This window comes from Haliotis rubra, unplaced genomic scaffold (assembly GCF_003918875.1).
Source record: "Haliotis rubra isolate DU_JTF1 unplaced genomic scaffold, ASM391887v1 Scf1146, whole genome shotgun sequence".
NCBI lineage: Eukaryota > Metazoa > Mollusca > Gastropoda > Lepetellida > Haliotidae > Haliotis > Haliotis rubra.
Window position 1 is genome coordinate 198701 of NW_025765055.1, and position 19267 is coordinate 217967.

The 19267-nt window shown below is 40.1% G+C and overlaps 1 protein-coding gene across 1 annotated transcript; it reads right to left on the reverse strand.

Annotated features, from left to right (window-relative positions):
- Positions 1-9963: 9963 nt before the first annotated feature.
- On the reverse strand, positions 9964-11057 carry LOC124253950. The gene is made up of 2 exons (XM_046687801.1): positions 10267-11057; positions 9964-10036 (listed from the first exon to the last, which is right to left on the reverse strand). The coding sequence occupies exons 1-2, from the start codon at positions 10710-10712 to the stop codon at positions 9964-9966; spliced, it is 519 nt and encodes a 172-aa protein (XP_046543757.1). The 5' UTR covers positions 10713-11057.
- Between the last annotated feature and the right edge of the window lie 8210 nt (positions 11058-19267).

Sequence of the window (19267 nt, forward strand, 5' to 3'; positions counted from 1 at the left end):
ATGTATGTTAATGATATGATCTTATTACAAAAAGTGATTCATAGTAGGTAATTTAATTTTGAAATTCCTAATATGATTTGGTTTTATGTCTTTGGCAATTCATAGCTAGTAGTAGGGAGGTCAGGCTTATTTTGTACATGTAGTAGTAGATTTTTCGAAATGTAAATGTAATATAGTCATAAATGCCAATATGACAGTGTTTTGTAAGATTCTTATGCTATTTCAGAAACATATCAATTAGAGAGATAAACCTAGTGTGTTTGAAAATCAGAGACATGCTTTACTGAATTGATGGCTTACTAAATTTCAATTGGAACCGAAACGCCAGAGCGTGAGGTTTCAATTGATATATTTAGTGCCACGCCACGCCGCTCGGGTTCCAATTGAAATTTAGTCGCCATCAATTCAGTAAAGCATGTCTCTGATTTTCAAACACACTAGGGTTATCTCCATTCTACCATGAACCATTTAAAATCGAACTTCCTCGCCTGCAAGGAAGACACTGCGTAATCCGCATGGGACGAGAGGCTAATTGAACTCGTCTGTGAAGGAGCGGTAGGTGCCGCTCAGATTTTTAAACATTACAACATAACAATATTCTGTCCAAAGAAATCAAACTACTGTTTAATCAATGCAATTAAATTATGTAATACCCGAGATCTTGGGGTTTTTTCATCCCAACTCCACACCCACTAAAACCAGCCTATTGTTTTGTGTGCCGTGAAACTGTACCCCTGGCCACACTATAATGGAATCGCCTGACCTACTTATTTTCTTGAAGTAGACAGTTACGCAACAGTTTGAAATGGCGGACTGAGCCAGTGTTTACATTTTGCTTAAAGGTTGAAATTTGAAGTGACAGTGGGTAATACTTGACTGACTGTCTAATCTGAACCCTGCAGAATCGAAGAATAGATCCTTTCCTGATCAACCTACGACCTGTAACTCATCAAAGACTGTTGATATGGTGTTTTAGTATAGCTGGGTAATCATTATAATTCTATATCAAATAGTTAAATATGATTTAATTAGTATTTAGTGTTATTGGGTAGTTACACTAAGTCTTGTGTGAGTTGTTGGATTATTATGTACATAATCCTATGACATGTTAGGTTATGTGGACTGTAGTGCATATGTTAGGTGCATATTATGGTTGGTATGAGAAACACTCTGTGTGTGTGTGTGTGTGTAATATATATTGTATTTCATTGTGTTATGTTATTATTAGGTATTAAATACACTCATTGGCCACTGGTGGCTTATCACTGTGTAGTACCTGCGTCTCTGAGACGAGGTTAATTTTATTCTTAGATTTTCATCTGTATGACTACAATTTGTGATATATGCTTAGATGTATATATATATATTAAGTAAGCCTTGTTGTGTTCAGAAAATGTTAAATGTAATTGTATGTTTACTTAAAGATACTTGTTGCTGTACACCAGTAATTTGTTTCTGTTTTGTTTCAAGGGTTTTGTCACAAGATCTACTGTGAGGGATCATCAAATCCCAGACAATAAATCTCTAAACCCTTCACAAGTATTCGTCATTACTAAATCTTCACGAGATACCCCTGTTATATGAGTACATTCACAATGGCATTCACATGAAATTATTAAATGTATTCTCATCGCTGTTAATACTAGAGGTGTGATGATACATTATGCAGTGTCATATCCTGGATTGATAGAACAGTTACATAAATATCAATATAAGCAAAGTTTATACGTACCATTTTCGAATGCCACACTGATTTGACTGTCCCGGAAAATTCTACTGTCATGCACACTTCCAGGCCATTTAGCCACACAGTTGGTAACTCTAAACTGTGCATCACAGATCATCTGCCACAAGAAAATAACAATTTGTTGTGTAAATGTAATATTTGGGTTGAATGTTAATTCCATAACATGTAGTTAAAGTAAACTAATAATTATATTTGATAATCAAAATTAGTTTTCATGTACTATGATGTGAAAAATTACAATAAAATAATCATGAATTAATTTTAATACAAATTCATTACAATTTATTTTTAATATTCGGTTCTAGGAATATGAACAATTTTCAGTATGGAATATGTTTTTAACTTGAAGAATTTTAACACATGAACTCACCTGAACATTGAGTGAATGAAATCCCTTTCTGTTCACATAGTCACCTTCAGCTTTATTTGGGGCAATGATCCTTATGAACGTGCCATCAACACATCCCAGTACGTTTGGAAACCCTACAAGGTGTAAACAATTATCTAAATTTAAGACTAAAATGATAACAATACCATAGGCAATATCTTTGCAATGTTTATAGATTTAAGAGGTGATTTTTTTATTCCGCTTCGCAATTCAACTTCTATATTTTGAAAAACCATTCAGAGACCGTGTGCATGTGTTCGTTTTATCGACTGTAGTATATTCAAGGGAGGCAATTCACCCTAACAGCCACATCTCGCGTGTAATATTACAAAGTTTTTGTTGTCAGTCAGTTAGCGTTGTAAAGTTGTATCAATCACACAGTGCCAGCGTGGTCAACATCGGTATTCCAGTGTCACCAAGCGTAATATCGTTTGTGTGTTTGTGTTGTTAATCTGTATATAGGTTAAATGTGGCGGGCGTCATGTACATGTACTTGTGAAGCCGCTAGCCATACGTACATCCTTGTCAACTTTAATAGACAGTACCCAGCTACCGTACGGTTATGGTAACGACAGTAACGTTAAACGTTTCTTGTCTTTTTACATTTGCCTTCAAGAAAAGTTAGTATCATTGTTTCATTAACACAGTAAACTTTTTTATGTATAACTACCTTTATTTTATTCTTTAGTTTGAACGTTTATTTTTTATCTTATCATAAATAAATCACAAATGGAAATAATTTTTGCGGTTATGTTAGTGTCACCATAGGAATTTCCTTGTTACGGTATACCCACGGCACTTTATACGCAGCCCAGTCACTACACCTCCGTTACACTTAAATGGCTTCTCTTTTGGTCATCACACTGGCCTTGTCATTATATTGTCATCTATGTATATTCATTCTACTTTGTGTAATCATTTCACACAATAATGTCAATGCACTTAGTTAATGTTACTATTTTGTAAAATGTTTATCTTCAAATTAATACATTGATCCTAAATATTAAATCTTCATACTTTTAATATTAATTGGAACAATTCTAAATAGTTTTTATATTAACTCATTCTTCTAGGTTGGGTAGTAATTAGCAATTTTATGTTGTTACAATTTTAAACATGATTTGGGAGATGCTTGTCATTGTGCCATACAGAAAAGAGCTCCTTAACCTGTATCTGTCTAAACTCATACTGTTGTAATGTTTCACCAATAATATTGATATCACCCTTTGTCTCATTCTAGTATTGGAAATAAAGTACATCATGTTTTGGAAGGGTGCTTCAAGTAATGTTTCTCACAACAGGTAAAATAATTTCTTCAAAATAGTAATAAGAATGAACATTGTTCTAAATAAGTAGTATTTATAATAAATAATAATGGCCATTTCTTATGCACTATAATCCTCACACTAGTGCAAGCTCAAAGCGCAGGGGAAAGAGGAAAAGAGTCAGTATATACAGAGGAAAAAAAGTAAGTCATCAGTTGTTATTTGAAAGCTGTCAGAGAATCAGAGTCTTTGATGTTTACTGGTAGTCAATTCAGTAGTCTTGGGGCTGGTTGTGAGATCGAAAAGTTCTGGCTGGTGTGTATACAGTGATCAAGTCAGTTAGGTAGTATGGTTGTGGATGCATTTGTATATGGTGCAGCGAACTTTAAAGTTGATGTTATTCAATGGGTAGCCAGTGAGGTTATATGAACACGGCACTAATAACAAAATGATGCAGGCAGCAGTATTCTGTATTTTCTGCACTCTTTTACAGGGTTCCAGATAATTTTTCAATGTGAGGAGTACGTACTCCTTGATTTTTCAATACAGGAGTACGGAAAAAACTTAAGAGTACATTTAGAGTACTAAACTTAAGAGTACATTTAGAGTACTAAATGGAATTTAATGGCGTATCAGTAGTCTTGTGTTTCGTTTCATGTATGCACCACAACATTGCTACTCTTGTGTAAACAGGTCAATAAACAATAAAACAATACTTTTTCAGAAAAATACGTCTGTAAATGATTCTAAGACCGTACACCATGGTTATGGTGCGTATCTGCTACGTTTTTTTAAATTATTTCCTTCCGTATCGTGCATATTTTTTATCCGTACATACGCCGATACGGCCCTTATCTGGAGTCCTGCTTTTAAGCTGAACCCTGTTATTACCTACAAGCAGTCCATTGCAGTAATCTACTCTGTAGGAAATTATACATCTGAGTAGAATCTTCGCACTTTCTTTTGTGATGTACTTCTGTATGTTTCCAATCCTGCACCAATGAATTAGCAGGTTTTACACAGTCTGTCGATATGTACATCCATGGACACATCAAACTCTAGCCATACGCCACGATCCCAGTGAAGGAGAAAAAGCAACCTGTCAGGAACCTATTGTTATGTTTTCACTTGTTATATATGTCAATTGTTGTCATTACCCTGTACTCTATAATTAAATCAAAACAATTTAACTGACATATATGTATGTTTGTAAAGGTAGTACTTCATAAAAGAGTAAGAGGAAGATATTGAATTTAGTATATTTTACAGTTAATTTACTTATCTGTGAATAGTGTGTGTAAAATCCATCACTAGTTTACAATAGCCAGCTTATAGCTTAGAAAAACTATCAACCTATACAGGGCCCCAGATAATGTTTCATGATCAGGAGTATGTACTCCTTATTCTTTCAGTATAGAAGTACAGGAAAACAATTAAAGTACATTTAGAATACTGAATGGAAATTAATGGAGTATCAGTAATCTTGTGTTCTGTTTCATATATGCACAACAACATTGCTACTCTGGTGTAAACAGGTCAATAAACAATAAAACAATACTTTTTCAGATAAAACGTCTGTAAATGATTTTAACACTGTACACCACTGCTGTGGTATGTACAATGTATGTTTTCTAAATTATTTCCTACCGTATCGTGATTATTTTATATCCGTATTAGGCCGATACGGCCCTTGTCTGGAGCCCTGCCTATACATCATGGTTCCCCCCCATACCAACCTTGAAATTTGTTTGTTGTATGAATTCTTTAAATAACAAAGCAATAGGCCAATACACAAAGCTAAAACCATACAACAGTCAACTTTGCTATATTGTTATATATTATCCTGAATTTACATGCATTGTGTGTCTGTCTTGCTGGCTTAATACAGTGGGTAATAATCTATAGCCCGTGTTTTATATTGTATTGTCTTCTTTAATCAAAATGTTTTAGTTTTATGTACAAGTTATATTTATATCTGTGATACTGTATTATTTTTACTGTCCATTGTTGACTAATTTTACTCTTCATCAGTGTTCACGAATAGCGTCTGACCCTCTGACAAATCCGGCAGATTCGCCAACGGTCCGATAGAAGTCTACAACCTGCCGGCCCCAGTGTCTGACTGAATATTTCACAATGACTTTGACTGAAGTTGTTATATGTGACATGTGACACTTGTTTGATGCTCATAAATCTTATGTTTGTTAATAATTTCAATACCAATTATAACAAATGTTCAATCTAAAATGTATGTTTAATTTTATTCTATGGGTCCTGTGAATTTTCAATGGGTCAGGCAGACATCTGAAACTTACAGGATACATGCTTCATAATGTTTTCATCTTTACAGTATAAATTGTTTTCATCCTGATATGGCTGAGATATTGCCGCTGTGACGTTACATATTAACTCACTCACTCACAGTGGGTAATAGTGCATAGTGTGCCATGAAGTTTGCTTCTGGTCAGTGTGCGAAATTGTTTCCAAATTTTGCTAGCCAGTCGGGCTAGCTGTGCCTGAAAGTTACTAGCCAACAAAATAATGTACAAGTCCGAAATTTGAATGTAGACATGGGTTTCATCATTCAGCTGCTAATATGATGAACATTTTTATCAGGCCATAATCTTGCATGATTTTGAAGTTTATTATATCTTAACAAGTCGGAGACAGTGATATATTTACAAAATCACCCAATGAAAATTCATCAGCCAGTCGAGCCAATGACTGTAGATTTACTGGCCCACCTGGATTTTTACTAGCCGCCAAGGGCTAGTGGGCCAGAGGCTATTTCGCATACTGCTTCTGGTATGTACGTAGTACTGTACATACTAATCAAGCTTTTGACTTTTAATTACAAAACTAAGTAATTGTTCATGAATTTCCATTTTCTCTCAGATTTTGTCATACATCATTCTTTACCTCTCATATATCATCACATGATGTTAATATAAACTACCTTATTTATGGCAAAATGATGTTCCCATTTTTGTCAAATTACATTAAACTTTATAACATGAATTTACATAATTTAAACAGATGCACATCCATAATTTGTTTCCCAAAGAATAAACACCTAACTTTAGTTTCAACAGTTTCACTTTTGGCTAGCATAACTCTGTCAGTGAATCTGTCATGTTACATGTATACTCATACATCCTCCAGTAGTAAATGCAGTTGCTTGACTATTGCTGAGTGTAACATTAAACTTCAATCCAACCAGCCAACTCTGGAACAACAGCATTAACCTTCATCCTCAATTTCACTGAACAAATCCCACCCTTATATACAAATCTGGGTACTGAGTCAGAATTATTTTTAAGTGTGCCATGTCTCAGGACTAATGAAACATAGTGATGCCCAACTCCATTATGGCACAGTTGGCATTCACAGATATCGCACACAACTTATCAAACTGACCTAACAAAACACTCTCCTCTTAATTTGCTGAAATGTTTCCACAGTTCAAGTATACTAATGTGTGCCACATAGCTGACAGAGCCAATCATCCAACTCTACAGAATACTGAAATGCCTTGTGTCTACAACACCTCCAGTGCACAAAACGTATTGACATACTTTGTATAATATCCTTGTGTTGTCTTAGATCTACAATATTGGTCAGCTTATCACAAACAAAGCGATGTCCAAGCCATCCATCCCCAACCATATGTAGCAGTCAAAACATCACCCAATATGAGGCCCAGTGTGCTCACTAATAACATTTTATGAACTCATCAGTGTGGTTTGTTTCTATGTGATGTCCTTATACTTAAGGTAATAATTCTTGAATCTTGGCTGGTACGACATTCTGTCCCACCCATATACCCCAACATGCACCAATTGCACAAGTATCAATGTGGCCAGTGATGATATTCCCCAAGTGTCACCTGAATCAGAACAGAGCACAATAAACTTATACATACACATTTATTAATGCAAGCAGAAATTCACAATAATGAGATACATAATTTTGCTGCTGATACTCTGAGGTCGGCCTGTCGGTCATGGGAATATTCCCACTTCCCACACACAGGTGTACATCTCATTGGTCCTTGAAACACCTCCCTCAGGTGTACCGGTTGGTATTCCAAGTGGCCAACACACTAGTCCTCTAATCAACTCCCCCTAGTACACAACATCAGCAGTCCAGTGGCAAACATTATCATCCCAGGTACCCTGCAACAAAAGGGTGTATTAGCATCTCCATAACATACGGTAATCATACTTATCAAAGCAATACAGCTTGAACTTGGCACCTCATTTACCTGATACTCTAGGATACTTTCCCATCCATCATCATATGGCCATAATCATTAATCAAACTAGTTAGGAGTTTACTTATGTACTTGTACATGTCTCACCTCATCTTCTTAACTTATATTTCCATTTGTTTTCTCTCTACTCTTTCAGCATTTCATTCTATACTCAGCAGCAAACAAACCTGTCAGTACGAATTCAAAATCAGACAGGCACTGTAATCAAATCATTACAGAAATGGACATAATAAGCAGATCAAAAACATTTTTTGTGTACAATATCTTGACACATCAATGAATAACTCAGCACAATTTCAAGACATTACGTGAACGTTTGCAGTCCATTCATACTCTTGACTTCAGTATCTAGTGTGACCACCACAAGCGGCAATAACTGCAGCACAGCGTCTATGCATGGAGTGCACCAATCGATTGATGAAGGCCATTGGCACCTGGAACCTCACTCTCAGAAAGGCCTGGCGCAATAAATCAGCTGTGTTCGGCCTTGGTATGACATTATTCAGTCTCTTCTGAATTTCATCCCAAAGATGTTCAGGTGGGTTTAAATCAGGACTAAGGGCTGGCCACTGCATAATGTTGACACAGTTCTGCTGTAGGAAGTCCCATGTAGCTCTGGCAGTATGTGCCTGGGCGTTATCATGCTGTAAAATGTTGTTCCGGTGACGTGAGAAATGTGGTATGATGTGGGGTCTGAGAGCTTGGTCGATGTAGCGCACCGCTGTGATGCTGCCTCCTCTCCCTGGACCAAGGTTCTGAAACACAACAGAACCCACTCTCCAGTTCAGGCCTATTCCATCCCATACCATGAAGCTTGCACCTCCTCATGAGTCTCTTTCCATAACACATTGGTCTGAGTAACGCTGGCCATGTCGTCTCCATATTTTGTTCTGCCTTCTGCAGTTGATAGGCAGTACCGACTCTCATCTGTGAACAGAATAGTTCTCCATTGCCTGTATCGCTAGTTTTGGTGTTGTAGGGCAAACTGTAGACGTTGACGCCGATGATAAGGGTGAGTATAGGTCCACGGTAAGGTCTATGGCAATGGAAATTCCCGCTGTTAAGATGTCGGCATACTGTATAAGTACTGATTGGTCTCCCGTGTGTTCCCACTGTCTAGCGTGCTGTTTCGGATGCCTGCATGAAGGTATTCTGTACATGCTGTCGCACTACATGGTGGTCTTGTCGTCTTGCGGTCACCCTTGGTCTGCCAGTACTGAGGCGATCATTTGTGGTGTTGGTGGCCCGGAAACTTTGCTGCAGCCTGTAGATGGTCCGAACGTTCACCTGGAAGTGATCGGCAACGGCTTGTGCAGTGTGGCCAGCTTCAAGTCTTCCTAGCGCCTGGTTCCTCTGAGCTGTCGTGAGTCGCAGCATCCTGTTGATGTTGTAATGTGAATGTTTCAACCAGGTTTGGGGGTGCATTTTACAGGGATGGTCCTTGTGAACAGTACGTGCAACATGAGTTGCATGAAAAACATGGAGAACACCATACCATCTCCGAAATCAGGTTGCGTTTTTGACACCATTTCCTGGGTTCAGTTCTGAGTTTGGGAAGGAATGTCTTTGCTCAGATAAAGTTGAGATGTTGTCAAAAATATACAATCAAAACATTAAATGAGTTTACAGTTATATGATTATACAGAGGAAAATTCCAAACTGATGTTTCTTTTGCTGCTTAGTATATTTATTTTCAGTATTTTCCCTATGTAAGAAATGTTTACAAAAAAAATAATTTCTGTCCCATTTTTATCCGAAAACATTAAAAACAGTCAGTCCCTGGTCATTATTGTTTTTGTAATGCCCAGTTTTATTTCCCACTCAATACAAATATTTAGCTTGTTCTAATAATACTCGTAAAACAATGTGTTTTGTCATGTTAAACACATAGGTGTCACTCCATCTTATTATAGTGAACTTTTTGCATGAAACAATTGACAAAATATTTAATTTCATCGTTAAAAGTGTACATACAGTGACATAAAGGAGCAAGTTCATTTCTAATTTTAAGTACATGTATTTCTTGTGTTTACTGATACATGCTTTAAAAGTTTCTATTTAACTCATCATGGAAGTAACCTTTATATTTCCTTAATTCTGTTTTGCATTCCCTTTACATATTGTCTTAAGGCATATGATAAAAACGTTCAATCACCCTGTGTTAGCCTATCCCATTCTGATGTAATGCTATCAGCATTTCATTCATGAATGTGATAGTTTCCAGGCCAGGCCACGTGGAGGCCCAGGGTATCTGGCCCAAAAAATTGTTAAAATGTGTCATTTATAAAGTTCATCTCTCTACCCTATCATTATAGCACAGAAAAACATCTCCCAAGCATAAGCTTGAACCATTCTTTATTGTCCTGTTAGCTTCACTTATTGTGAGCCATAACCTTTTTTTTATCATCCTGTTTTCCTCACTGGCATCTGTTCTGTATCTAGGGCTTCTGGCACGGTCTTGATTGACCTTTTATCCTGAGTGACTGGCGTCTGTTCTGTAGTGAGGGCTTCTGGCACAATCTTTAGTCACCTGTTATCCTGAGTGACTGGCATCTGTTCTGTAGTGAGGGCTTCTGGCACAATCTTTAGTCACCTGTTATCCTCACTGACTGGCATCTGTTCTGTTGTGAGAGCTGCTGCTGTGATGGTCTTGACTGTCATGTTATCCTCACTGACTGGCATCTGTTTTGTAGTGGGGGCTTCTGGCAGGGTCTTGACTGTCATGGTATCCTTACTGACTGGCATCTGTTTTGTAGTGAGGGCTTCTGGCAGGGTCTTGACTGTCATGGTATCCTTACTGACTGGCATCTGTTCTGTAGTGAGGGCTTCTGTGAGGGTCTTGATTGTCATGGTATCCTTACTGACTGGCATCTGTTCTGTAGTGAGGGATGCTGTGAGGGTCTTGATTGTCATGGTATCCTTACTGACTGGCATCTGTTCTGTAGTGAGGGATGCTGTGAGGGTCTTTTTTGTCATGAAATCGTGACTCACTGCCGTCTGTTCTGTAGTGAGTGCTTCTTGGAGGGTTTTCATTGTCATGTTATCCTGACTGGCATCTGTTCTGTAGTAAGGGCTTCAGAGAGGGTCTTCATTGTCATGTTATGCTGACTGACTGGCATCTCTTCCGTTGTTAGGGCTTCTGTGAGGGTTTTGATTGTCATGTTGTCCTCACTCACTGGCATCTGTTCTGTATTGAGGGATGCTTTGAGGGTCTTGATTGTCATGCCATCCTTACTGACTGGCATCTGTTCTGTAGTGAAGGCTTCAGAGAGGGTCTTCGTTATCCTGACTGACTGGCATCTGTTCTGTAGTCAGGGCTTCTGGGATGGTTGTTATTGTCATTTTATCAATCTCACTGGCGTCTGTTATGAAGTGAGGGCTTCTGGGAAGGTCTTGATTGTCATGTTATCCTCACTTACTGGCATCTGTTCTGTAGTGAGAACCGCTTTGAGGGTCTTGATTGGTATGTTATCCTTGCTGACTGGCATTTGTTCAGTTGTGAGGGCTTCTGTGAGGTCTTGTGTCATGTTATCCTGACTGACTGGCATTCTGTTCTGTAGTCAGGGCTTCAGAGATGATCGTCACTGTCATGTTATCCTGAGTGAGTTGCATCTTTTCCATAGTGGGGGCTTCTGTGAGGGTTTTGATGTTATCCTCACTGACTGGCATCTGCTCTGTTGTGAGGTCTTCAGAGAGGGTCTCATTGTCATGTTATCCTTACTGACTGGCATCTGTCCTGTAGTGAGGGATGCTGTGAGGGTCTTTTTGGTCATGAAATCGTGACTTACTGCCGTCTGTTCTGTAGTGAGTGCTTCTTGGAGGGTTTTCATTGTCATGTTATCCTCACTGACTGGCATCTGTTCTATATTGAGGGCCTCTGTGAGGGTCTTGATTGTCATGTTATCCTGACTGGCATCTGTTATATAGTGAGGGCCACTTTGAAGGTCTTGATTGTCATGTTATCCTGACTGGCATCTGTTCTGTATTGAGGGCTTCTTTGAGGGTCTTGATTGTCATGTTTTTCCTTACTCACTGGCATCTGTTCTGTAGTGAGGGCTGCTGTGAGGGTCTTGATTGTCATGTTATCCTGACTGGCATCTGTTCTGTAGTGAGGGCTGCTGTGAGGGTCTTGATTGTCATGTTATCCTGACTTACTGGCATCTGTTCTGTAGTGAGGGCTTCAGAGAGGGTCTTGATTGTCCTGTTATGCTGACTGACTGGCATCTGTTCTGTAGTGAGGACCACTTTGAGGGTCTTGATTATCATGTCATCCTTACTGACTGGCATCTGTTCTGTTTTGAGGCTGCTGTGAGGGTCTTCATTGTCGTAGTATCCTCACTCACTGTCGTCTGTTCTGTTGTGAGGGCTTCAGAGAGGGTCTTGATTGTCATGTTTTTCCTTACTCACTGGCATCTGTTCTGTAGTGAGGGCTGCTGTGAGGGTCTTGATTGTCATGGTATCCTGACTGGCATCTGTTCTGTAGTGAGGGCTGCTGTGAGGGTCTTGATTGTCATGTTATCCTCACTCACTGGTATCTGTTCTGTAGTCAGGGCTTCTTGGAGGGTCTTCACTTTCATGGTATCATGACTGACTGGCATCTGTTCTGTATTGAGGGGTGCTTTAAGAGTCTTGATTGTCATGCCATCCTTACTGACTGGCATCTGTTCTGTAGTGAAGGCTTCAGAGAGGGTCTTCGTTACCCTGACTGACTGGCATCTCTTCCGTAGTCAGGGCTTCTGTGAGGGTATTGATTGTCATGTTATCCTCACTGACTGGCGTCTGTTCTGTACTGAGGGCTTCTGGCATTGTCTTGAGTGTCATGTTATCCTTACTGACTGGCATCTGTTCAGTATTGACAGGTGCTTTCAGGGTCTTGATTGTCATGTTATCCTGACTGACTGGCATCTGTTCTGTAGTCAGGGCTTCTGGGATGGTTGTTATTGTCATTTTATCAATCTCACTGGCGTCTGTTATGAAGTGAGGGCTTCTGGGAAGGTCTTGATTGTCATGTTATCCTCACTGACTGGCATCTGTTCTGTAGTGAGAACCGCTTTGAGGGTCTTGATTGGTATGTTATCCTTGCTGACTGGCATCTGTTCAGTTGTGAGGGCTTCTGTGAGGGTCTTGTGTCATGTTATCCTGACTGACTGGCATTCTGTTCTGTAGTCAGGGCTTCAGAGATGATCGTCACTGTCATGTTATCCTGAGAGGAGTGGCATCTTTCCATAGTGGGGGCTTCTGTAAGGGTTTTGATGTTATCATGTTATCCTCACTGACTGGCATCTGTTCTGTATTGAGGGCTTCTTTGAGGGTCTTGATTGTCATGTTTTTCCTTACTCACTGGCATCTGTTCTGTAGTGAGGGCTGCTGTGAGGGTCTTGATTGTCATGGTATCCTGACTGGCATCTGTTCTGTAGTGAGGGCTGCTGTGAGGGTCTTGATTGTCATGTTATCCTCACTCACTGGTATCTGTTCTGTAGTCAGGGCTTCTTGGAGGGTCTTCACTTTCATGGTATCATGACTGACTGGCATCTGTTCTGTAGTGAAGGCTTCAGAGAGGGTCTTCGTTACCCTGACTGACTGGCATCTCTTCCGTAGTCAGGGCTTCTGTGAGGGTATTGATTGTCATGTTATCCTCACTGACTGGCGTCTGTTCTGTACTGAGGGCTTCTGGCATTGTCTTGAGTGTCATGTTATCCTTACTGACTGGCATCTGTTCAGTATTGACAGGTGCTTTCAGGGTCTTGATTGTCATGTTATCCTGACTGACTGGCATCTGTTCTGTAGTCAGGGCTTCTGGGATGGTTGTTATTGTCATTTTATCAATCTCACTGGCGTCTGTTATGAAGTGAGGGCTTCTGGGAAGGTCTTGATTGTCATGTTATCCTCACTGACTGGCATCTGTTCTGTAGTGAGGGCTTCTGTGAGGGTCTTGATTGTCATGTTATCCTGACTGACTGGCATCTGTTCTGTAGTGAGGGCTTCAGAGAGGGTCTTGATTGTCCCGTATGCTGACTGACTGGCATCTGTTCTGTTTTGAGGCTTCTGTAAGGGTCTTGATTATCATGTTATCCTGACTGTCTGGCATCTGTTCTGTAGTGAGGGCTTCTTTAAGGGTGTTAATTGTCATGTTATCCAGACTAACTGGCATCTGTTCTGTACGTAGGGCTTCTGGCAGGGTCTTCACTGTCATGTTATCCTCACTCACTGGCGCCTGTTCTGTAGCCATGGCTTCAGAGAGGGTCTTGATTGTCATGGTATCCTTACTGACTGGCATCTGTTCTTTAGTGAGGGCTTCTGTGAGGGTCTTGATTGTCCTGTTATGCTGACTGACTGGCATCTGTTCTGTTTTGAGGCTGCTGTGAGGGTCTTGATTGTCATGGTATCCTCACTCACTGTCGTCTGTTCTGTTGTGAGGGCTTCAGAGAGGGTCTTGATTGTCATGGTATCCTTACTGACTGGCATCTGTTCTTTAGTGAGGGCTTCTGTGAGGGTCCTGATTGTCCTGTTATGCTGACTGACTGGCATCTGTTCTGTAGTGAGGGCTTCTGGGAAGGTCTTGATTGTCATGTTATCCTCACTGACTGGCATCTGTTCTGTAGTCAGGGCTTCTGTGAGGGTCTTGATTGTCATGGTATCCTCACTCACTGTAGTCTGTTCTGTAGTGAGGGCTTCAGAGAGGGTCTTGATTGTCCTGTTATGCTGACTGACTGGCATCTGTTCTGTTTTGAGGCTGCTGTGAGGGTCTTGATTGTCATGGTATCCTCACTCACTGTCGTCTGTTCTGTTGTGAGGGCTTCAGAGAGGGTCTTGATTGTCATGTTATCCTGACTGTCTGGCATCTGTTCTGTAGTGAGGGCTTCTTTAAGGGTGTTAATTGTCATGTTATCCAGACTGACTGGCATCTGTTCTGTAGGTAGGGCTTCTGTGAGGGTCTTCACTGTCATGTTATCCTCACTGGCACCTGTTCTGTAACCATGGCTTCAGAGAGGGTCTTGATTGTCATGTTATCCTGACTGACTTGCATCTGTTCTGTAGGTAGGGCTTCCGGCAGGGTCTTCACTGTCATGTTGTCCTCACTCACTGGCGCCTGTTCTGTAGCCATGGCTTCAGAGAGGGACTTGATTGTCATGGTATCCTTACTGACTGGCATCTCTTCTTTCGTGAGCGCTTCTGTGAGGGTTTTGATTGTCATGTTATCCTGACTGACTGGCATCTGTTCTGAAGTCAGGGCTGCTGTTAGGGTCTTTATTGTCATGTTTTCCTGCTTCTGGGAGGGTTTTGATTGTCATGTTATCCTGACTCACTGGCATGTGTTCTGAACTTAGGGCTTTAGTGAAGATATTGATTGTCATGTTATCCTTACTGACTGGCATCTGTTCTGTAGTGAGTGCTGCTTTGAGGGTGTTGATTCTCATGTTATTCTGGCTCACTGGCATCTGTTCTGTCGCGAGGGCTGCTTCGAGGGTCTTGATTGTCATGTTATCATGACTGACTGGCATCTGTTCTGTAGTGAGGGCTTCAGGGAGGGTCTTCACAGTCATGTTATCCGGAATCACTGGCGTCTGTTCTGTATTCAGGGCTGCTTTGAGGGTCTTTATTCATGTAGTTGTTCAATATGTTGTGAAGATTACAAATAGGGTACTTTTGAATTTATAACATACATTATGTCAATCCCATTTTGTGCCAAATGTTGTATGTGGCTGTCTGTCAATTGAACAGTGTGGGACGCAGCGGCTGCAACACCACTACAACGTCGAATTCAGTCTCATTCTATTTTTTTCTGTATCCTTAAGATGTTCATCTACATTTATTGTGCAGACAATACCTTTCTATTTCGTCTCCAAGTTAGTGTAAAAAATGGTTAAAAAATGGTCTCTGAACGAGAGTGTCGGTCGCTGAACGAGAAATGGTGATATTTATATAGGGCTGCCGTGGTTGGGCAGAGAGTGGATGCGCTTGAACAGTGTGGGACGCAGCGGCTGCAACACCACTACAACGTGGAATTCAGTCTCATTCTATTTTTTTCTGTATACTTAAGATGTTCATCTACATTTATTGTGCAGACAATACCTTTCTATCTCGTCTCCAAGTTAGTGTAAAAAATGGTTAAAAAATGGTCTCTGAACGAGAGTGACGGTCGCTGAACGAGAAATGGTGATATTTATATAGGGCTGCCGTGGTTGGGCAGAGAGTGGATGCGCTTGAACAGTGTGGGAAACAGCGGCTGCAACACCACTACAACGTGGAATTCAGTCTCATTCTATTTTTTTCTGTATACTTAAGATGTTCATCTACATTTATTGTGCAGACAATACCTTTCTATTTCGTCTCCAAGTTAGTGTAAAAAATGGTTAAAAAATGGTCTCTGAACGAGAGTGACGGTCGCTGAACGAGAAATGGTGATATTTATATAGGGCTGCCGTGGTTGGGCAGAGAGTGGATGCGCTTGAACAGTGTGGGACGCAGCGGCTGCAACACAACTACAACGTGGAATTCAGTCTCATTCTATTTTTTTCTGTATACTTAAGATGTTCATCTACATTTATTGTGCAGACAATACCTTTCTATCTCGTCTCCAAGTTAGTGTAAAAAATCGTTAAAAAATGGTCTCTGAACGAGAGTGACGGTCGCTGAACGAGAAATGGTGATATTTATATAGGGCTGCCGTGGTTGGGCAGAGAGTGGATGCGCTTGAACAGTGTTGGAAACAGCGGCTGCAACACCACTACAACGTGGAATTCAGTCTCATTCTATTTTTTTCTGTATACTTAAGATGTTCATCTACATTTATTGTGCAGACAATACCTTTCTATTTCGTCTCCAAGTTAGTGTAAAAAATGGTTAAAAAATGGTCTCTGAACGAGAGTGACGGTCGCTGAACGAGAAATGGTGATATTTATATAGGGCTGCCGTGGTTGGGCAGAGAGTGGATGCGCTTGAACAGTGTGGGACGCAGCGGCTGCAACACCACTACAACGTGGAATTCAGTCTCATTCTATTTTTTTCTGTATACTTAAGATGTTCATCTACATTTATTGTGCAGACAATACCTTTCTATCTCGTCTCCAAACTAGTGTAAAAAATGGTTAAAAAATGGTCTCTGAACGAGAGGGACGGTCGCTGAACGAGAAATGGTGATATTTATATAGGGCTGCCGTGGTTGGGCAGAGAGTGGATGCGCTTGAACAGTGTGGGACGCAGCGGCTGCAACACCACTACAACGTGGAATTCAGTCTCATTCTATTTTTTTCTGTATACTTAAGATGTTCATCTACATTTATTGTGCAGACAATACCTTTCTATCTCGTCTCCAAACTAGTGTAAAAAATGGTTAAAAAATGGTCTCTGAACGAGAGTGACGGTCGCTGAACGAGAAATGGTGAAATGGTGATATTTATATAGGGCTGCCGTGGTTGGGCAGAGAGTGGATGCGCTTGAACAGTGTTGGAAACAGGTTCGATTTTGTTTTAGGCATAGTGTGAATATGTATTTTCAATTTGAACCGAAAAGTACAGACTAAAATCTTTAAAATAGTTAACGGGTACTTCAATTTGATAGGTGCCCAGGAAACATTTTACTACCGTTTGGTTTTTGATAATGGGCGAAAAGGGTAGTGTACACACAGATGAAACAATTACAATTTATTCTATTATGCAACTGGAAACACGAAATAGGATATATTAAGCATACATAAATTTATCTGGGTTCAGCATAAATAAATTTATCTGGGTTCGATGAGAGGGACGCGCTAACCGCGCACGTGCATTTTGCGTCGCGCATAGAAAACAACAGTTACACGGAATAACACGCGCGATATGGGGAGGTGTACCACTCGATAAATGTGGTCCGCCACTGTGGTCGCTGAACGAGAGTGAAATAGCGACGACCTTACATAACATCCGGTAAGGATTCTTAACCGTGGTTTTGATATTTACTGGCTAAGAAAAATAAAGATGTTTACCTGCAATCTTGTAAAACATGGACTTGCATGAGTGCGTGTCCACGGGCATCTTAATGTAGCGCTGTGCCAGGGGAACCAAAGCTCCGCAAAAGTCCCTGATTGACCGATACACCGACGATGCAGAAATGCTACGGTACGTATCGGCAATCAGGGAACAAAACCCACCGGTCGCCAGAAACCGGAGAGAGACGAGCACCTGCGTGAGAGGAGGCAGGGGGCAGCTCCTAGCGGTCTCTCTCCTCAGCTGGCCAGCGACCAACGACACTATGAAAAGGATCGTTTCAGGTCGGAAACGATAGCGAGCAAACACCGATTCCTCAGACATGGTTTCAAGAGGGTTGCTACGGTCGATTAACCCTCTCGCCACTCTAGACTTGTTTCTCCGACGGCGTTGTTGCTTTCTCCTATACGCCATTTTCATCTCAAATAATGACTTAAGTTACCTACCTAGCAGACTCAAATATTTTGAGTTTTTAACTCAAGTTGAGTCGAAAAACAAACTCAGTTTTGTTTGAGAAATGCATTTTGCTGAGTTTTCTCAAATTTGAGTAAAAACTCAAACTTAAGTCAGAAAACAGACTTAAGTTTGTTTCGAGAAATCGGGGCCGGGGCCAGGTACGTTTGGTATACAATTTTCCTCATTGGGCTAAGTCTAGCTTTAGCTCTTGAACAGGCCACACGTTGGTTTAGTGTAATAGATGGACAAAGGTCATGGAACTTATTCCGTATTATTGTCTAATGGATATATTTGCATTAGCCATATGTCACTTACGTCTCACAACATGTCTCAAATGAAATATCATTTTAGCTAATGTAAAGTCAATACGTGCTGTTAAAGTGCAAACCAAACTATCTCATTCTGTTAACTGGAAATATTCTCCAAGTCAGTGAAAAAATGTGATGAAACAAAACGATATTCGTTACGTGATGTTTTCTGCAGGAGTTTTGTTAATGTTTTACCCTTGTAAGAGAGCCTTTATCTTTTATAATTAAAATTGGTTACGAATTACGAATATAATAGCCCATTTGTAGTTGTTTGTTTCTATTGCTACTAAATGGCTGAGTACATGTTTGTGTGTTCAAGTTGGAGAGATCATTTACTATGCGGCTTGAGTGAGAGAATTTAAGATACATGCTAGAATTGTAGCTTACTCTCAAACATTGTGTGTGATGAAAATTTAACTAGTTCAGAGCATACTGTTTAACCTTTTCAAACATATGTCCTTTCGTATGCAACAAATGTTTTTGAGCAGTCACCATGCATGCGATAACTACTAACTCCGCAACTTTACCGATGTGGTGAAGTGAATAAGAATCATCAGCAATCATTTTGTGCATGTAATTATTGTGTATATTTCTGTGAATTTTGTATATGAAGAGAATCTCACCCGAGTGTCTTTTGATATCAAATATATCACCACGAGTTGATAAAGTAACAAATATCCGAGGCTTGCCGAGGATATTTTTACTTTTATCAACGAGTGTTGATATATTTGATATCAGAAGACACGAGGGTGAGATTCTATTTATCATCCAAAATCATTCTTCATTAGTTTTCAATGAAAAATGTACATCTCTGAACACAGTACTGCCATTAGATTTGCAGTGCAGCGATGTCATAGCATTGTGA

Coding starts and splice junctions, on each gene's coding strand:
- LOC124253950 (XM_046687801.1), bottom strand. CDS start 10,712: ATGACAATGAAAACCCTCCAAGAAGCACTCACTACAGAACAGACGGCA. Junction 10,037..10,266: donor CCAGTCAGTGAGGATAACAG/GTGACTAAAGAT, acceptor TGAAGCTAACAG/GACAATAAAGAATGGTTCAA.